Genomic DNA, 13,861 nt, shown 5'->3' on the forward strand with positions numbered 1-13,861 from the left:
TAGACGACTGCATTGGCCTGGAACGCCCAGTACACCTGGCCAAGGAATGCCCACAGAAACATCATAAAATCTGGAACGATTGGGCCGGGGTATAGAGGGATCCATCTAGAGCCATTTCCATCCTGACTGTGGTCCAAGGAGAGGGAAATACAATCCTTCAAGACCGCCTCTGACTAACTTTTTGGGGCGATCTTTAAAGTGTTATTACTTCCTGTTTAGCTTTGAGTGGGGGCGAACCTCTGTGGCTCACTCTGTGGCACTGTAATGTGAATTGTGGAGATTCTGTTTTGTTTTACTGCTGGTTCTGTACCAAACTTGTGTGTTATAAGGTCAAACCTCAGTAAAACGTTTAAAAAAATCGATTCTCTGTAATTTGCAAGGAAAACGGTGAGGTAAAGACTAGGAAATGTATCAGTGAGTTGTCATCTCTTGTGTAGTTGCAAAGCAATGCAACTTTGACTGCCTTTGTCAGTCAACAAACATTAATCATGTGGAAGCTGTCCGTGAAAGCTCACATGTGCTGCTGCTCCCCCTTGTATCCATTTTGAAAAATAATACTGTTAAAAATACTGTGGCTTCTGTTCCTGCACAAGACCTTAGCCACAATACTGGAACGTTCCAAATGCGAATACAAAGATGGAGGTCTATTGTTCCTGTATTGGGCTCCATCTTTATAGTCATAGCTATTTGCAAGATTTCACTGATGCCTGCAAGTGGTCCATTTGTGGTGTGGTAGATTGATATACACGACATATAGCAAACATGTGGCTGGGTCACATTGTGGATGCTGTGCAAAAAGCAATGCGATGTGACCTGGATAATGAAACATTTGCCTAAGATTTTCTACATGTATACATTGCAAGATGTGAAAATGTCATGTGGATGATACAGCAGATATAGTAATGTGTATTATATTACTCGGTGTACAATGTAGGTGAAGGTTATTGTATTTTTATTCACTGGAGAAATGGGGTTTAGTACCTTAGGCTGATGTTCAATTTTGTAGGCCGTTTGCTGGAACTGTCGAATTTCTCTGATAATATGAGAAATCTAAAAAGAAAAAGAAAGATAACGTAAATTAATGCTGTAATCTTCAAGATGCACCATCAGTTCAATTCACTGCTGCCTGTTGACACGCACACTGTGAGTCGGTTGAGGAATTGGAAGAACTCCTGAAAGATGATATACGAACAACTATAGTGAAGAACGAGGATTTTCTGTGGTCAGTGAGTGGCTGTATACAGGAAGGAAGTGTATTCATGAGCAGACGATGGCATGCATGTCTGAATCAGTCTTTAGAGTGTACAACGGATCCTGGATAGTTTTAAACCAGCAAGGCATAATAAATACGTCTTGTGGGCTCTCACAACGTCTCAGTTGATTCCAGGAACATGCTGCCAAATGATGGTCTAAATACTGACTTGACCTCTTTAATAACGTTCGGCTGTCCAAAATGGTGTCTAGCTGGACTGCACGTCTGATACAAAGAAGGGTGCCAAAAGAAATATCTTTGATCATGACCTTTTTCAAACACTGAGGCACGCACTTTTGCCTTTTGTTACCGCATGATTACAGCGATTTTCATTGAGATCTTGCTAGTTTATAGATAGTGCCTGTAGATAATCTTGTAGATCAGAAATGCAACCCAGCGAGAAGTAATTTTGGAAGTAAGAAGAAAAGGCAATAATATTGTGATGCACACCACAGCACAATGCATACATACTTTTCCTAGCATGGGTTTTTGGTAGACATTAATATGTTGCAAATACCACCTGTCAAATGGAGATGTCCAGCATATATTCCTAGCAAATATCAACAATGTAGCGTGAGGTGCCATGGATGTGTTCTGAAGCCACGCCTAGTGGATGCGAGAAAGGTGATTGAACAAGAACGGCTCTCTAGTTAAGTGTTGATGAGGTTAACTTTGGGCAGTCGTGTTTAGATTTTATTTTGTTGATTCAGTAAAAGTATTAGTGAGGTATGTAATTTTTTTAAAAATTATTGTTTAGGATCAATATGTATAAGTTAAATTAATATATCTAAATGATCTTATTTAGTACACATTTCATTTGATGAGTTAATTTACTGTAACATTTTACTTTATTAGTTTCAGGTTAATACAAAATATTGTAAATTATTTCACATTTATATTATATACCAAGATATCTGTAAATGTTTATTTAATAATACCATTTCAGTTTCCCTATAATTTCCTCGGGGAGCTCTTCATCACAGGGATAGAGATCTCAGACAACAGGTGAAAAGTTACTAGTAGTGACTTTACACTCACAAAAGCACTTGTAGCAGAATCTAAGACATGCAAGTCTACCCGTCAGTGTAAATCTCCACTCAGAAATGGTGAACAGCATTTATTATTTATTTATTTATTTACCTATATGTAGGAGTCATTCTAAACATGAGTAAATATACATGTTTTGTTACCTTTGCGAATGAGGCCGTTCATGTATTCCCACAAAAATGCTCTGGGGCAGCTATCACTTTTGTGACACAAATACATTAAATAAATAACCATATACAATTTCACACTGAAGTGTTGTGTGCAAATGTATTTACTCACAGCTATGTGTCGTTTATGGGACCACAATTTAGATACAACGCTTTGAGGAAGCATCTTTGGGAGAAACATGTTGGTGTGAAATTATAGACTTTTTAAAACTATAAGGGACGCAGATGCAAGGCCTCTGGTGACGAGATAGTCCAGTTTGAGAAGGTGCCACATAAATGGTCAATGCTGGCTGCAGATGGCTCCTCCTAATTTTTTGTAGCATCTCCTGTATGACCAAGAATCCTATTCCTTCTCCCAAATGCTCTCTTCCCCCTCCCTCACTTTCTTCTCTTTCATCTCTCCTTCCCTCGCTGCTTCCTTGCTTCCTCTTTATAAGTCCCTCTTTTTCTCCCTCCCCTAGTCTTCTATTTTCCTGACAGCTTTCAAGTTGGCCTTGGACGGTGTAAAACTTACTCATAAAAACAGATGTACAAAGACAAAATGCAAGAGTGTCTTTAGAGCTACATATGTTCAAGATTTTAACACTATCTAGAATGCTAAGTAGCCTTCCTATGAAAGTATGGAGAGCTGCACATTGAGTGAATATTAGATTGTCTCTACAGCTGTACATACAGGAGATGTAAAAGCTTATATGGAACTGTATATTTCATGGCTGCAGTAAGAGCTGAAGGTCTACAAGGTAGCAAACTGTATCTACAGCTATACTGTACACTGCTGGGATGTAAGACTGTCTCGGGAGATTGTATACTGGTTACATGCTTGTATCAGCTTGATTAGAATGCGATGTGAAACTATCGGAAGAGCTGTGTTTAGACGATATTTGAGGCAAGCACCCCTCTCTACAAGAACACCTCTTCAAACTATGAGATTGTAGCTAGAGCAGTCAACCAAACAATTGTTCTGTCTCTAGTGCTCTACTTCTAAATTGATGAAATAAGAGACTGTCTCCAGAGAAGTGCATATAAAAGTTGTGATGTCTCTAATGGTGTAATTCGAGATTGATTGTAGAGCTGTACATAAATGTGATGGCGAATTTTGTATTATACCTTTATGTAAACCAGATGTGACCCTCTCTCTAGAGCTGTAATGTATGCAGACAGGATGCGGGGCTGTCTCTGGAGTTGTATATAGATTAGACAAACAGGCGTATTTCCACAAGCTAGAAGATAGTATACAGACAGGATGTGGTGCTGTCTCTGGAGTTGTATATAGATTAGACAAACAGGCGTATTTCCACAAGCTAGAAGATAGTATTTTTATGTAACAACCTATGGAACCGTTTCCGGAGCTTTATATTGATAAAATAAGGGATTGTTTCCAGAAACATGTATAGACAAGATCTAATAATGTCTGTAAGCACGTATATAATCACTTTTTAACTTTTACATGAGTAAGATTGTAGAGCTATACATAAATATCTGAGTCTGGTATTAAACATATAGACGAGATGTGAGGCTATCACTAGAGCTATATTTAGATGAGACGATAGACAGTCCCAGAGTTGTGTGCTGACAAATTGTAAGTCTCTCGAACTATGTATAGAAGAGATGAGAGCCTGTCTCTAGAGTTGCACGTTACGTTGCGAGTCTGTCTCTGGAACAGTGTATAGAAGAGATGAGAGCCTGTCTCTAGACTAGAGTTATTTGGCAGCATCTGAATATTTCATTTTTTATGATGTCCGTTGGTAGTCGGCACGCGGACATGGATTGTGTTTATTAATTTCTTATCTTTAGGTTACATTCACATGCCACCCATGTGCTAATGACTGATAAGTTCAGTTTGTGCTGTGGTTGTTCGGGAGTTTCCACTTCACCGGAAGAGACTTCACTTCTCGTTTGTACTGTTACAGTCTTGTATACGTTGCTGTCTTCTCCTTTTTGCCCATATCCGTTTTAGAATTCTCACTCATTTTGCATAGTGGATGATGGACTATATGGTGAATAGACCCTGGATTCATGGATTTTTTTCCCATTTCCGATCTCCACAATGTTTAATTCGAAAGATAATTTTTCAAGCTCTGCTCCTCCGCGTACAGCAGTGCTGACTGCAGGAAGAAGCTACTGCGTGTGCGCTCATGCGTGTCTATGTGTTTTTTTGGGGACTGGAGCTTTTTAGAAGCGAGCGGTCTTTAACTCGGCCCGTGGAAAAGAAAGCAGTGGAAGCTGGAAGTCCTCAAATGACAAGCTTTAATGTGAATGCAGAAATGCACGTTTTGCCTCGTCCAGCTGTAACAGCTTTTTTTGTGAAGTTGTTTTACTGGCCAACCATGACCAGACCATCTCCCACCAGTGGTTTTTCAGTTAAATCACAGAAGCACCTGTTGCCTTTCAACCTCAGAAGTAGCCCATGCGAGCATTATACTCGGGACATTCCGAATGCGGCCACTGAACACGATGCATCCCTGCAGTTTACTACGAGGAAGCCTCCTGGTAGGAAGGTAGAAGAGGCTAACGGATGCTCTGGATTAGAAACACATTAATGGACGAAGTGGGGATAGCTACGTTTTCAAGTGTTTTGCAAAGGAAAGGAGATCTGGTTGAGTTATGGATGTGGCGGCCTGAGGTTCCATTGACTGGATAGAGGTACCAGTTAGGATGTCAAATATTTTACATTTCAGGGTTTTCAGCTGAAAAGTGTACTTCCTCCCTTTTTTTTAAATATCTTTTTTAATAGCAGACATCAAATAGTTACAATTGTCAACAGCCAGTGTATCGTAAACAGGTATGCTGCATAGTATACATTGATAAGCATATGTGCGAAATTCTTTTATTGTGTATCAACATAGTCTCTTAAGCGAACTTCCCACTCAGCCCTCCAAAATCACCTTCCAATCCCACCTACTCCCTCCTCAACCTGTCCCTTCTAACTGCAAGTGGTAATGTGAGCAGTTCGGGAAAAATGCCATCAACACCAGGGAACTTCCCTTGGGGTAATTTGTGCAAAACCACTTTGAACTCTAGGTGTGACAATGGGAGATCGAGGTCCTCACCTGTGGAGGACAGGTGAGGTAAGGGGAGCTGGTTGAGGAAATCAACGAATCAGTTCAGGGACAAGGCCCGCTGGGGGTGTATAGAACATCTTGTAATTTGCGGGGATTGCATTTGCAATGGTTGAGTGGAAAGTTACTGTTCACCCGAGGGGAGAAACAGTCTAAGTGCGATAGAGCTTTGTGACTTCAGATTGGCAAGGTGGGCCAAAAGTTTGGCCACCCTATCAACCTCATTATGGACTCTGGTCCGAGAAGCGTTGTAATCAAAGCAGCGGAGCTTTTCTATGGGAACAAAGAGGAAATGTTTAATGGCTGCGACGTCGGTCGCTTTATGCAGGGGGGGACAGTAGCAGATTTTTGAGGGAGCGTAGTGAGGGTTCTAGGTGCGTGAGTTCGACTGCTGGTACTCTTTGCACTCTGACCACTGATTTATTACAGAATTCACGAGTGAGCACTTTAAAGGCTTTCCATTCTGTCAAATGGGACGAGGCAGTACTTTCATTATCTGAGAAATAAGAAACAATATGGTTGTGTAGGGCTTTGCAAAACACTTCGTAGCCAAGTAGTGAAGGTTGTAAACGACAGTTTGGAATCTCTGCTAAGCGTCGCGCCCAGGTTATTTCGACCTGTAGAGCATTATGGTCTGACAGCGCCCTGGCATGATAAGCAGTAGTTGTGATGTGTAGGTGGATGTCAGGGGTACATCTAAATCTACCTATTCTGGAGTAACTGTGGTAACCTGGGAAATAATAGGAGTAATGCCTCTGAGAAAGGAACTTTATTAACCAAATGTCATCTTATTGCCATCCGTCAAGCCATGTCCACAGAGCCTTTGATGCTGTGATGACCGGGGACTGTGGGAGTGGAAAAAATTGAGCGATCCAGAGACGTATCTAACACACAGTTAAAGTCTCCTCCCAGCAACCAAGGGATCCCAGCCCAGTCCAGCAAACAATCCGATAAAGCACTCCAGAAACTAGTCTGGGGAACATGTGGCACACAAATTCGTCCAAGAACCAAGGGAAAGCCATCCAGTCGGCCTCAAAGAAATAAGTAATGCCTGTCTGCACCTATCTTGGTGACTTCAACCTCAAACGGAATCCCAGCCTAGATCCAGAGCACTACCCCTCTGGCACAGGCAGAAAAGTTTGTCCTAAAGACCTGGCCCGGCATGTATTGAGGAGTTTGGAGATCCTAGGGGGCTAGTAAGTGTGTTTCCTGTAGAGTAGCAATATGTACGAATCAAGGAAGAGTAGCTTTTCTGGCCATTACTAGGTGAATAATTTATACTGATTCATGAACAATACATGTTATTGAGTTGAGGAGCCTTAAGGTGAGAGCTCAGCTGACACGTGGGTTCGGTCTAAATGCCCTAATGCCCTAAATGTATAGGTCCTTGATGCCCCAAAACATATAGGCAAATGGAGTAAAAGGATCGCCCAACAAAAATCAAGGGCCCCTGTCCAACAAAGGATCCCCTAAAGACAAGCCACTTGGCTAATTCTAAGCAGAGGAACATGCCAGATAGGGCGATTTCTGCTATCCGAGAGCCCTGAAGGCCTGCTGAATAGCCAAATTAAGCCACAGAGGGAATAACAGTCCTCATCATGGTGGTAATCTCTTGGCCAGGTGTTGTTGGCTAGAGAAAGGGAGCAAGTCTCTCCGAGGCCCAGAGATTCAGCATCTCTGAGGCAGCAATGTACAAGGATGGGCTCTGTGGGGGAGTGAGGAGGTCAAGAGCTTACTAAACCATGAATACAGCTTAATGGTATGGGGTCCGAAGGTGAGCAAATGAGGGGAGCTAGAGCAAATTGTCGATCGTTTGTGCCATAATCACAACGTTATTCAGCATGTCCAAGTCTAGTGGTCCCAAGGATGCATCTTCACAGGAAGTGCTGGAACCTGATACAGACAGGCAAGGGGTGGTGGATAGATATTGTAGCGATGCTAGTACTTCATTTGAATGCAATTGTTCTCGCAGGACATTGGAGAGGGCCCTACGGCGTTGGCTCCAGGAGCATAGTCTCTTAACTGTCACAGAGACATTATTGAAGATAGGGCCTTGAGATGAAGAGATTGGTTGAGAGGTTGGTGGCGGGCACGCCTGAGCCTCCAGCCAGCCCCAGGCTGATTCCTGATCTGTGAAGAAATAGGTTCGCTGGTCGGCTGTTGCTCGCTTCTCAGCAGGAAAATGTAGTGCATACGTGAATCCCGAACAACATACTCTCTTTCTGACGTGCATGAAAGAGGAGCACTTACACTGGAGAGAATGTGCATAGTCGGAAAAGATCATGACCTTCACATTGTCAACTAATTTGAAGCTTCGTTTGGGCTTCAAATAATATGAAGTCTCCATCTTGAAATTGATTAGGTGCGCAAGGAAGAGCCTCGGCGGTGCCCCCAGCGGCAGGCAGGGACCCTATGTGCTCTCTCAACTACAAAACAGGAGGACAGTGAGGCTGGGAGGGTCATCCCCATCCGCCCATTCCGGGAGGCCAATAAGGACCCCCGGAAGCAATCCCAGGAGCAACTGGGCGACATCCAGAGCTCCACTAAGCTGCGGCCGCCATGCTCAGTAGCTTGACCATTCCCCAAGTGTACTTCCGCCTCAGTTCTCTCAGTTGTCTGGAGATAGTCAATGGTTTTACCAGGGATGGAGGGGTACCCAGATGCAAGTTCTTGGGTTTCAGACAACAGATTTTAAATTTGATTCTGGCCTGGGCTGAAAGTTGATGTCATTCTTTCAACACCAGGGTAGATATGATCAAAGTTTCTCTTCGTAGATATGAGGCAGGTGTAGCATGGAGTATGGCCTTGATCGATGCCATGGATGGCTGGGAAACCCCAACCAAGATGGCGTTTTGAATTATATACTTGTATTGGATTTTCAGTTACAAAAGCAATAGACAAGTAACATGAATGGGCTCCACCCCAGTGTATACTGCTGTGTTCCAAAAATCACATATCAATGTATAATAAGTCCAGATTGAAATTAATGCAATAGATCTATAAAATAATCCCCTCTCCATCTATCTTCTACAGAGCACCGAGTCCTTCAGAACTGACATGGTACACAATTAACTGTCTATTCTAGAGAGACCTAGAGATACGTCCTGTCTTAATCATCCACTCCTCTGCCAGGCCATCACTCATATTAGATAATTCGACAGAATCACTCCAGTTTTAATCCATGTACACATTTTACATAGGAATTTCATTCTACTTAAAAGACAGCCTGTCTCACATATAGAGCTGCACATCTAAATTTTGCCCCGCCTCACAGGAAAATTGGTACTATCCAGCAAAATAGGACCCTAAGAAGCAATTCTGCTTTACTTCTCAGAGCAGCTTGCTTAACAATGTGCCACTAAATGCTTCTTCTCAGGGCATGCTTCTGGATATGGAATATCCTTCCCACAAACACAGTTTTGCATCTTCACATCAAATCTTCGAAATTATCTCTAATACTGAATACTGTGAATATTTAGTTCATATTTATCCTACTGATGTACCATGCACTACTGCTGACCATATTGTATCCACCACAACGGTCTGAGGTCGACCCCATCATCAACTTCCTGTACTTTCCAAATCAATCCTCTTGTATTGTTGCCCCTGTCCTTTCCAGTTGATAAACCACACAATAGTTGCTGTCACTCTTCGGTTTATCCTTAATGTGTCCTGCTATTGGTGACTGATGACCAGAAATGCATAGATCCTTCACATACCCTACTGATGTTGATTTCACATATATGTACCTCTCATGACCACATTGGGAGTGCCATCAAATGTGTATCTATACATATCAGCTACATGCTTTGCTGTTTAATTTGTAACTGTATTGGTGCTGACCTCTAATATATATATGTATACATGTTAGACCTGACAGCCTTAGGGTGGTCACCCATAACCTTTTGCCTGCCTCCCTCCACTTTTTGGACACTGTTTTTGCTGGCTTTTAGACTCTGCACACTTTACCACTGCTAACCAGTGCTAAAGTGCATATGCTCTCTCCCTTTAAACATGGTTATCTTGGATCATACCTGATTGGACTATTTAATTTACTTATAAGTCCCTAGTAATGTGCACCATATGTGCCTAGGGCCGGTAGATTAAATGCTACTAGTGGGCCTGCAGCACTGGTTGTGCCACCCACTTAGGAAGCCCCTTTTCCTTGTCTCAGGCCTGCCATTGCATGGCCTGTGTGTGCAGTTTCACTGACACCTCGACTTGGCATTTAAAAGTACTTGCCAAGCCTAAACCTCCCCTTTCTCCACATATAAGTCACCTCTAATGTGTGCCCTAGGTAACCCCTAGAGCAGGGTGCTGTGTGGGGGAAAGGTAGGACATGTACCTGTGTAGTTTACATGTCCTGGTAGTGTAAAACTCCTAAATTCGTTTGGCACTACTGTGAGGCCTGCTCCCTTCATAGGCTAACATTGGGGCTGCCCTCATACAGTATTGAAGTGGTAGCTGCTGATCTGAAAGGAGTAGGAAGGTCATATTTAGTATGGCCAGAATAGTAATACCAAATCCTGCTGACTGGTGAAGTTGGATTTAATATTACTATTCTAGAAATGCCACTTTTAGAAAGAGAGCATTTCTTTGCACTTAAATCTTTCTGTGCCTTACAATCCACGTCTGGCTGGGCTTGGTTGACAGCTCCTTGTGCATTCACTCAGACACACCCCAAACACAGGGTACTCAGCCTCACTTGCATACATCTGCATTTTGAATGGGTCTTCCTGGGCTGGGAGGGTGGAGGGCCTGCTCTCACACAAAGGACTGCCACACCCCCTACTGGGACCCTGGCAGACAGGATTGGACTGAAAGGGGACCTGGTGCACTTCTTAGCCACTCTGTGAAGTCTCCTCCACTTCAAAGGCACATTTGGGTTTAAAACAGGGCCTCTACCCTACCTCATCAGACACTTGCTGGAGAAGAAACCTGAACCAGAACCTGCATCCTGCCAAGAAGAACTGCCTGGCTGCCTAAAGGACTCACCTGACTGCTTTCTACAAAGGAAAGCTGCCTTGCTGTTGCCCTGCTGCCTTGCTGAACTCTTGTCTGGCTGTGAAAGTGCTCTCCAAGGGCTTGGATAGAGCTTGCCTCCTGTTCCCTGAAGTCTCAGGACCAAAAAGACTTCTCTTTTTCACTCGGACGCTTCGTGCGCCAAAATTTTCGACGCACAGCTTGTTCCACGGCGAGAAAAACGCCGCACACCGACGCTGATTAACGCGACACCTTCGGGATGACCGGAACTTCGACGCACGGCCTCGCAAGGACAACGCTGCCCGACCTCCAGAGGAGAAATCGACGCGACGCCTGCCGTGAGAGCGAAAATTTGACGCGCAGCCCCGCAGTACGAAGCGCAGCCGGAAAACAAGCAGGAGAATCCACGCACAGACCCGGGGCATCTGGTAATCCCCGCGATCCACAGAAAGAGACTGTCCGCGCGCCGGAAAACGACGCACGACTTCCTCGCGAGAAAAATAACGACGCAAGTCCATGTGTGCTGGGGAGAAATCGACGCACACACCATTTTTCCACATATCTCTTCTTCTGTGGCCCTCTGAGGAGATTTTCCACTCCAAACCAGGTACTTTGTGCTTGAAAGAGACTTTGTTTGCTTTTTAAAGACTTAAGACACTTTATATCACTTTTCAGTGATATCTCTACAAATTCACATTGCAACTTTATTCGTTTTGACCTACAATTATCCTGATAAATATTATATATTTTTCTAAACACTGTGTGGTGTATTTTTGTGGTGCTATATGGTGGTATTGTATGATTTATTTCACAACTACTTTACACATTGCCTTCTAAGTTAAGCCTGACTGCTCGTGCCAAGCTACCAGAGGGTGGGCACAGGATAATCTTGGATTGTGTGTGACTTACCCTGACTAGAGTGAGGGTTTTTGCTTGGACAGAGGGTAACCTGACTGCCAACCAAAAACCCTATTTCTAACATTGGTGATCAGCAGTGAGGATAGGACTTGTATTTGTGCAGTGACATACAGTAGCTAAGTATTTCACTACCTACCCACAGTTGAAGGTCAACTTGATTTTTATCTCTTTTTGCAAATTTGTTTTTTTTCCTGACAATTTTCAAAAACTAAATCCTCACTCAACAGGTCTGACTGGGTCTCAGATAGGAGACTTTGACCTAGTCCTGTTGGATACATATACGGTCAAACAACTAAAAGGGTTCTGCAGGGCAATGAGGGTACCCACCCAAGGGGCCTCCAAAAAGGAGGACTTTCAAGTGGCACTGAGGGCCTGGGCAGAAGCCCATTTAGAAGAGGATGATGAAGAAGAGGAGCCAGAAAATGGCCCCTCAGAGGATTTGTTGCTATCTGTGGATGGTGTTACCACTGCAATTGTGCCCCCTTCCAGACCAGGGAGCAGTGTCTCTGTGCAAAGCCTGACCGCAGAGGAAAGGAGAGAGGAAAGGGAGTTCCAATTGCAAATGGCAAAACTGAAAATTGAGGCTCAACAGGAGGAAAGAAGGGCAGAGAGAGAAGCCAAGCAAGCTGAGGCTGAAAGAGCAGCCAAACAGATTGAAGCTGAAAGAGCAGCCAAACAGGTGGAAGCTGAAAGAGCTTTGGCTGAAAAGAAACTATTGTTGGCTCATAAACTGAGTCTCAAGGAGCTGGAGATCAAGGCGAGACAGTCTGAATCCAGCAATAATGGTGGCAGCAAACAGACAGGACCTGCTGGAGAAAAGAAGGTTCGTATACCCAAAAATGTGGTGCCCAGTTTTGTGGTGGAAGATGACATAGATAAATGGTTAGCTGCTTATGAAGTTGCACTAAGGGCTCATGAGGTTCCCGAAGGGCAATGGGGGGTAGCTATGTGGGGTTATGTGCTGCCATTGGGGAGGGACACACTTCTCACATTGGATCAACCGGATCAAAACACATACCCACTTCAGAAAGCCACTTTACTTGCCAAGTTTGGGCTGACCCCTGAGGGATACCGTCAGAGGTTCAGGGACAGCACCAAACAAACCACACAAACATGGGTAGATTTCTTTGACTTTTCCAGTAAGGCACTGAATGGATGGGTGCGGGGCAACAAAGTAGATAATTATAAAGGGCTATATGACTTGATTCTGAGAGAGCATATACTCAATGTTACCTATACAGAGTTGCGCCAGCACTTGGTAGATAGTAAGCTGACTGATCCCAGGAAGCTTGCTGAGGAGGCGGACCTCTGGGTTAGCAATAGAGTGTCCAAAAAGGTACCTGGGGGGGACACCCACAAGGGTGGTCAGGGTTCCCAACAGAAGAAAGAGGGGGGAGATAAACTTACAGATAAGGAACTCTCAAAAGGCCCCCAAAAGAGTTCCCAGGGTGGGGGTGGCAACCATTCCTTTTCCAGATTTGGGAAAAAGCCAGGGACGTATGATAGGTCAGGGAAATCCAACCCCAAATGCATGGAGTGTTACCAGTATGGTCACTATAAAGGCGACCCCCAGTGCTCCAAGAGGGCACCGTCCACTACCGGACAGACACCTGGGTTGACTAGTGTAGCGCTTGGGGGGGAGATGGACCCAGATAGCTTTGGGGAACAGGTAGAGATTTCCCTAGTATCCCTGGGAGAAGGAGAGATGGTGCCCAAAGCCCACATGCCCCAAAATACTTCCAAGTACAGGCAGTGGGTCACCATTGATGGGCAGAAGGTGGAGGCTCTGCGTGACACAGGAGCCAGTATGACTACTATCAAGAGTCAGCTGGTGTCAACAGAGCAGACAGTCCCTAATACATTCCACCAGGTCATAGTCGCTGACAATCGTGAGAGTCACCTACCGGTGGCTCTGGTTCCCTTTGAGTGGGGGGGGTCTCTGGTACTCTGAAAGTAGCTGTGAGTCCTGCCATGCCTGTAGATTGTCTGTTAGGCAATGATCTTGAGCATACTGCTTGGAACGAAGTAGAGCTCAGATCTCACCTGGAGATGTTAGGGTTACCTGAGTGGGTCTGCATGACCACACGGTCCATGGCTGACCGAGAGGGAAGTCAAGGGCGTCTGGAGCCTGGAACAATGGCCCAGAGAACTGCCAAGAGGGACAAGGGGCACGGGGAACCGGCCCCAGAAGTTCCAGCAGTGGTTGACGGGGCTCCTGAGGAGGAGGCTCCTGAACCAACTGGGGAAGACATTGCCACCCTAGGTGACCTACCTAAGCATGCTGGCTGGCAAGTTGAGGGTGGACCCACCAGGGAGGAATTCTGCAAGGCGCAGAAAGAATGTCCCCACCCTAGTGGGTCTGAGGAAGCAAGCCTCAGACCAGGCGGCAGGTGAAGCCTCTGGCGATCACCACATATATTGGGAGAATGATCTCC

General features: G+C 44.5%; 1 protein-coding gene across 1 annotated transcript in view; it reads right to left on the reverse strand.

Moving 5' to 3' along the window:
- RASGRF1 (Ras protein specific guanine nucleotide releasing factor 1) overlaps window positions 1-13,861 on the reverse strand; it is a 944,233-nt gene that overhangs the window by 47,490 nt on the left and 882,882 nt on the right. The window contains exon 26 of the mRNA XM_069222980.1: window positions 982-1,050. Within this exon, the coding sequence (XP_069079081.1) occupies window positions 982-1,050 (69 nt within the window). The remainder of the gene's footprint in view (window positions 1-981; window positions 1,051-13,861) is intronic.

This window comes from Pleurodeles waltl, chromosome 3_1 (assembly GCF_031143425.1).
Source record: "Pleurodeles waltl isolate 20211129_DDA chromosome 3_1, aPleWal1.hap1.20221129, whole genome shotgun sequence".
Classification (NCBI taxonomy): Eukaryota; Metazoa; Chordata; class Amphibia; order Caudata; family Salamandridae; genus Pleurodeles; species Pleurodeles waltl.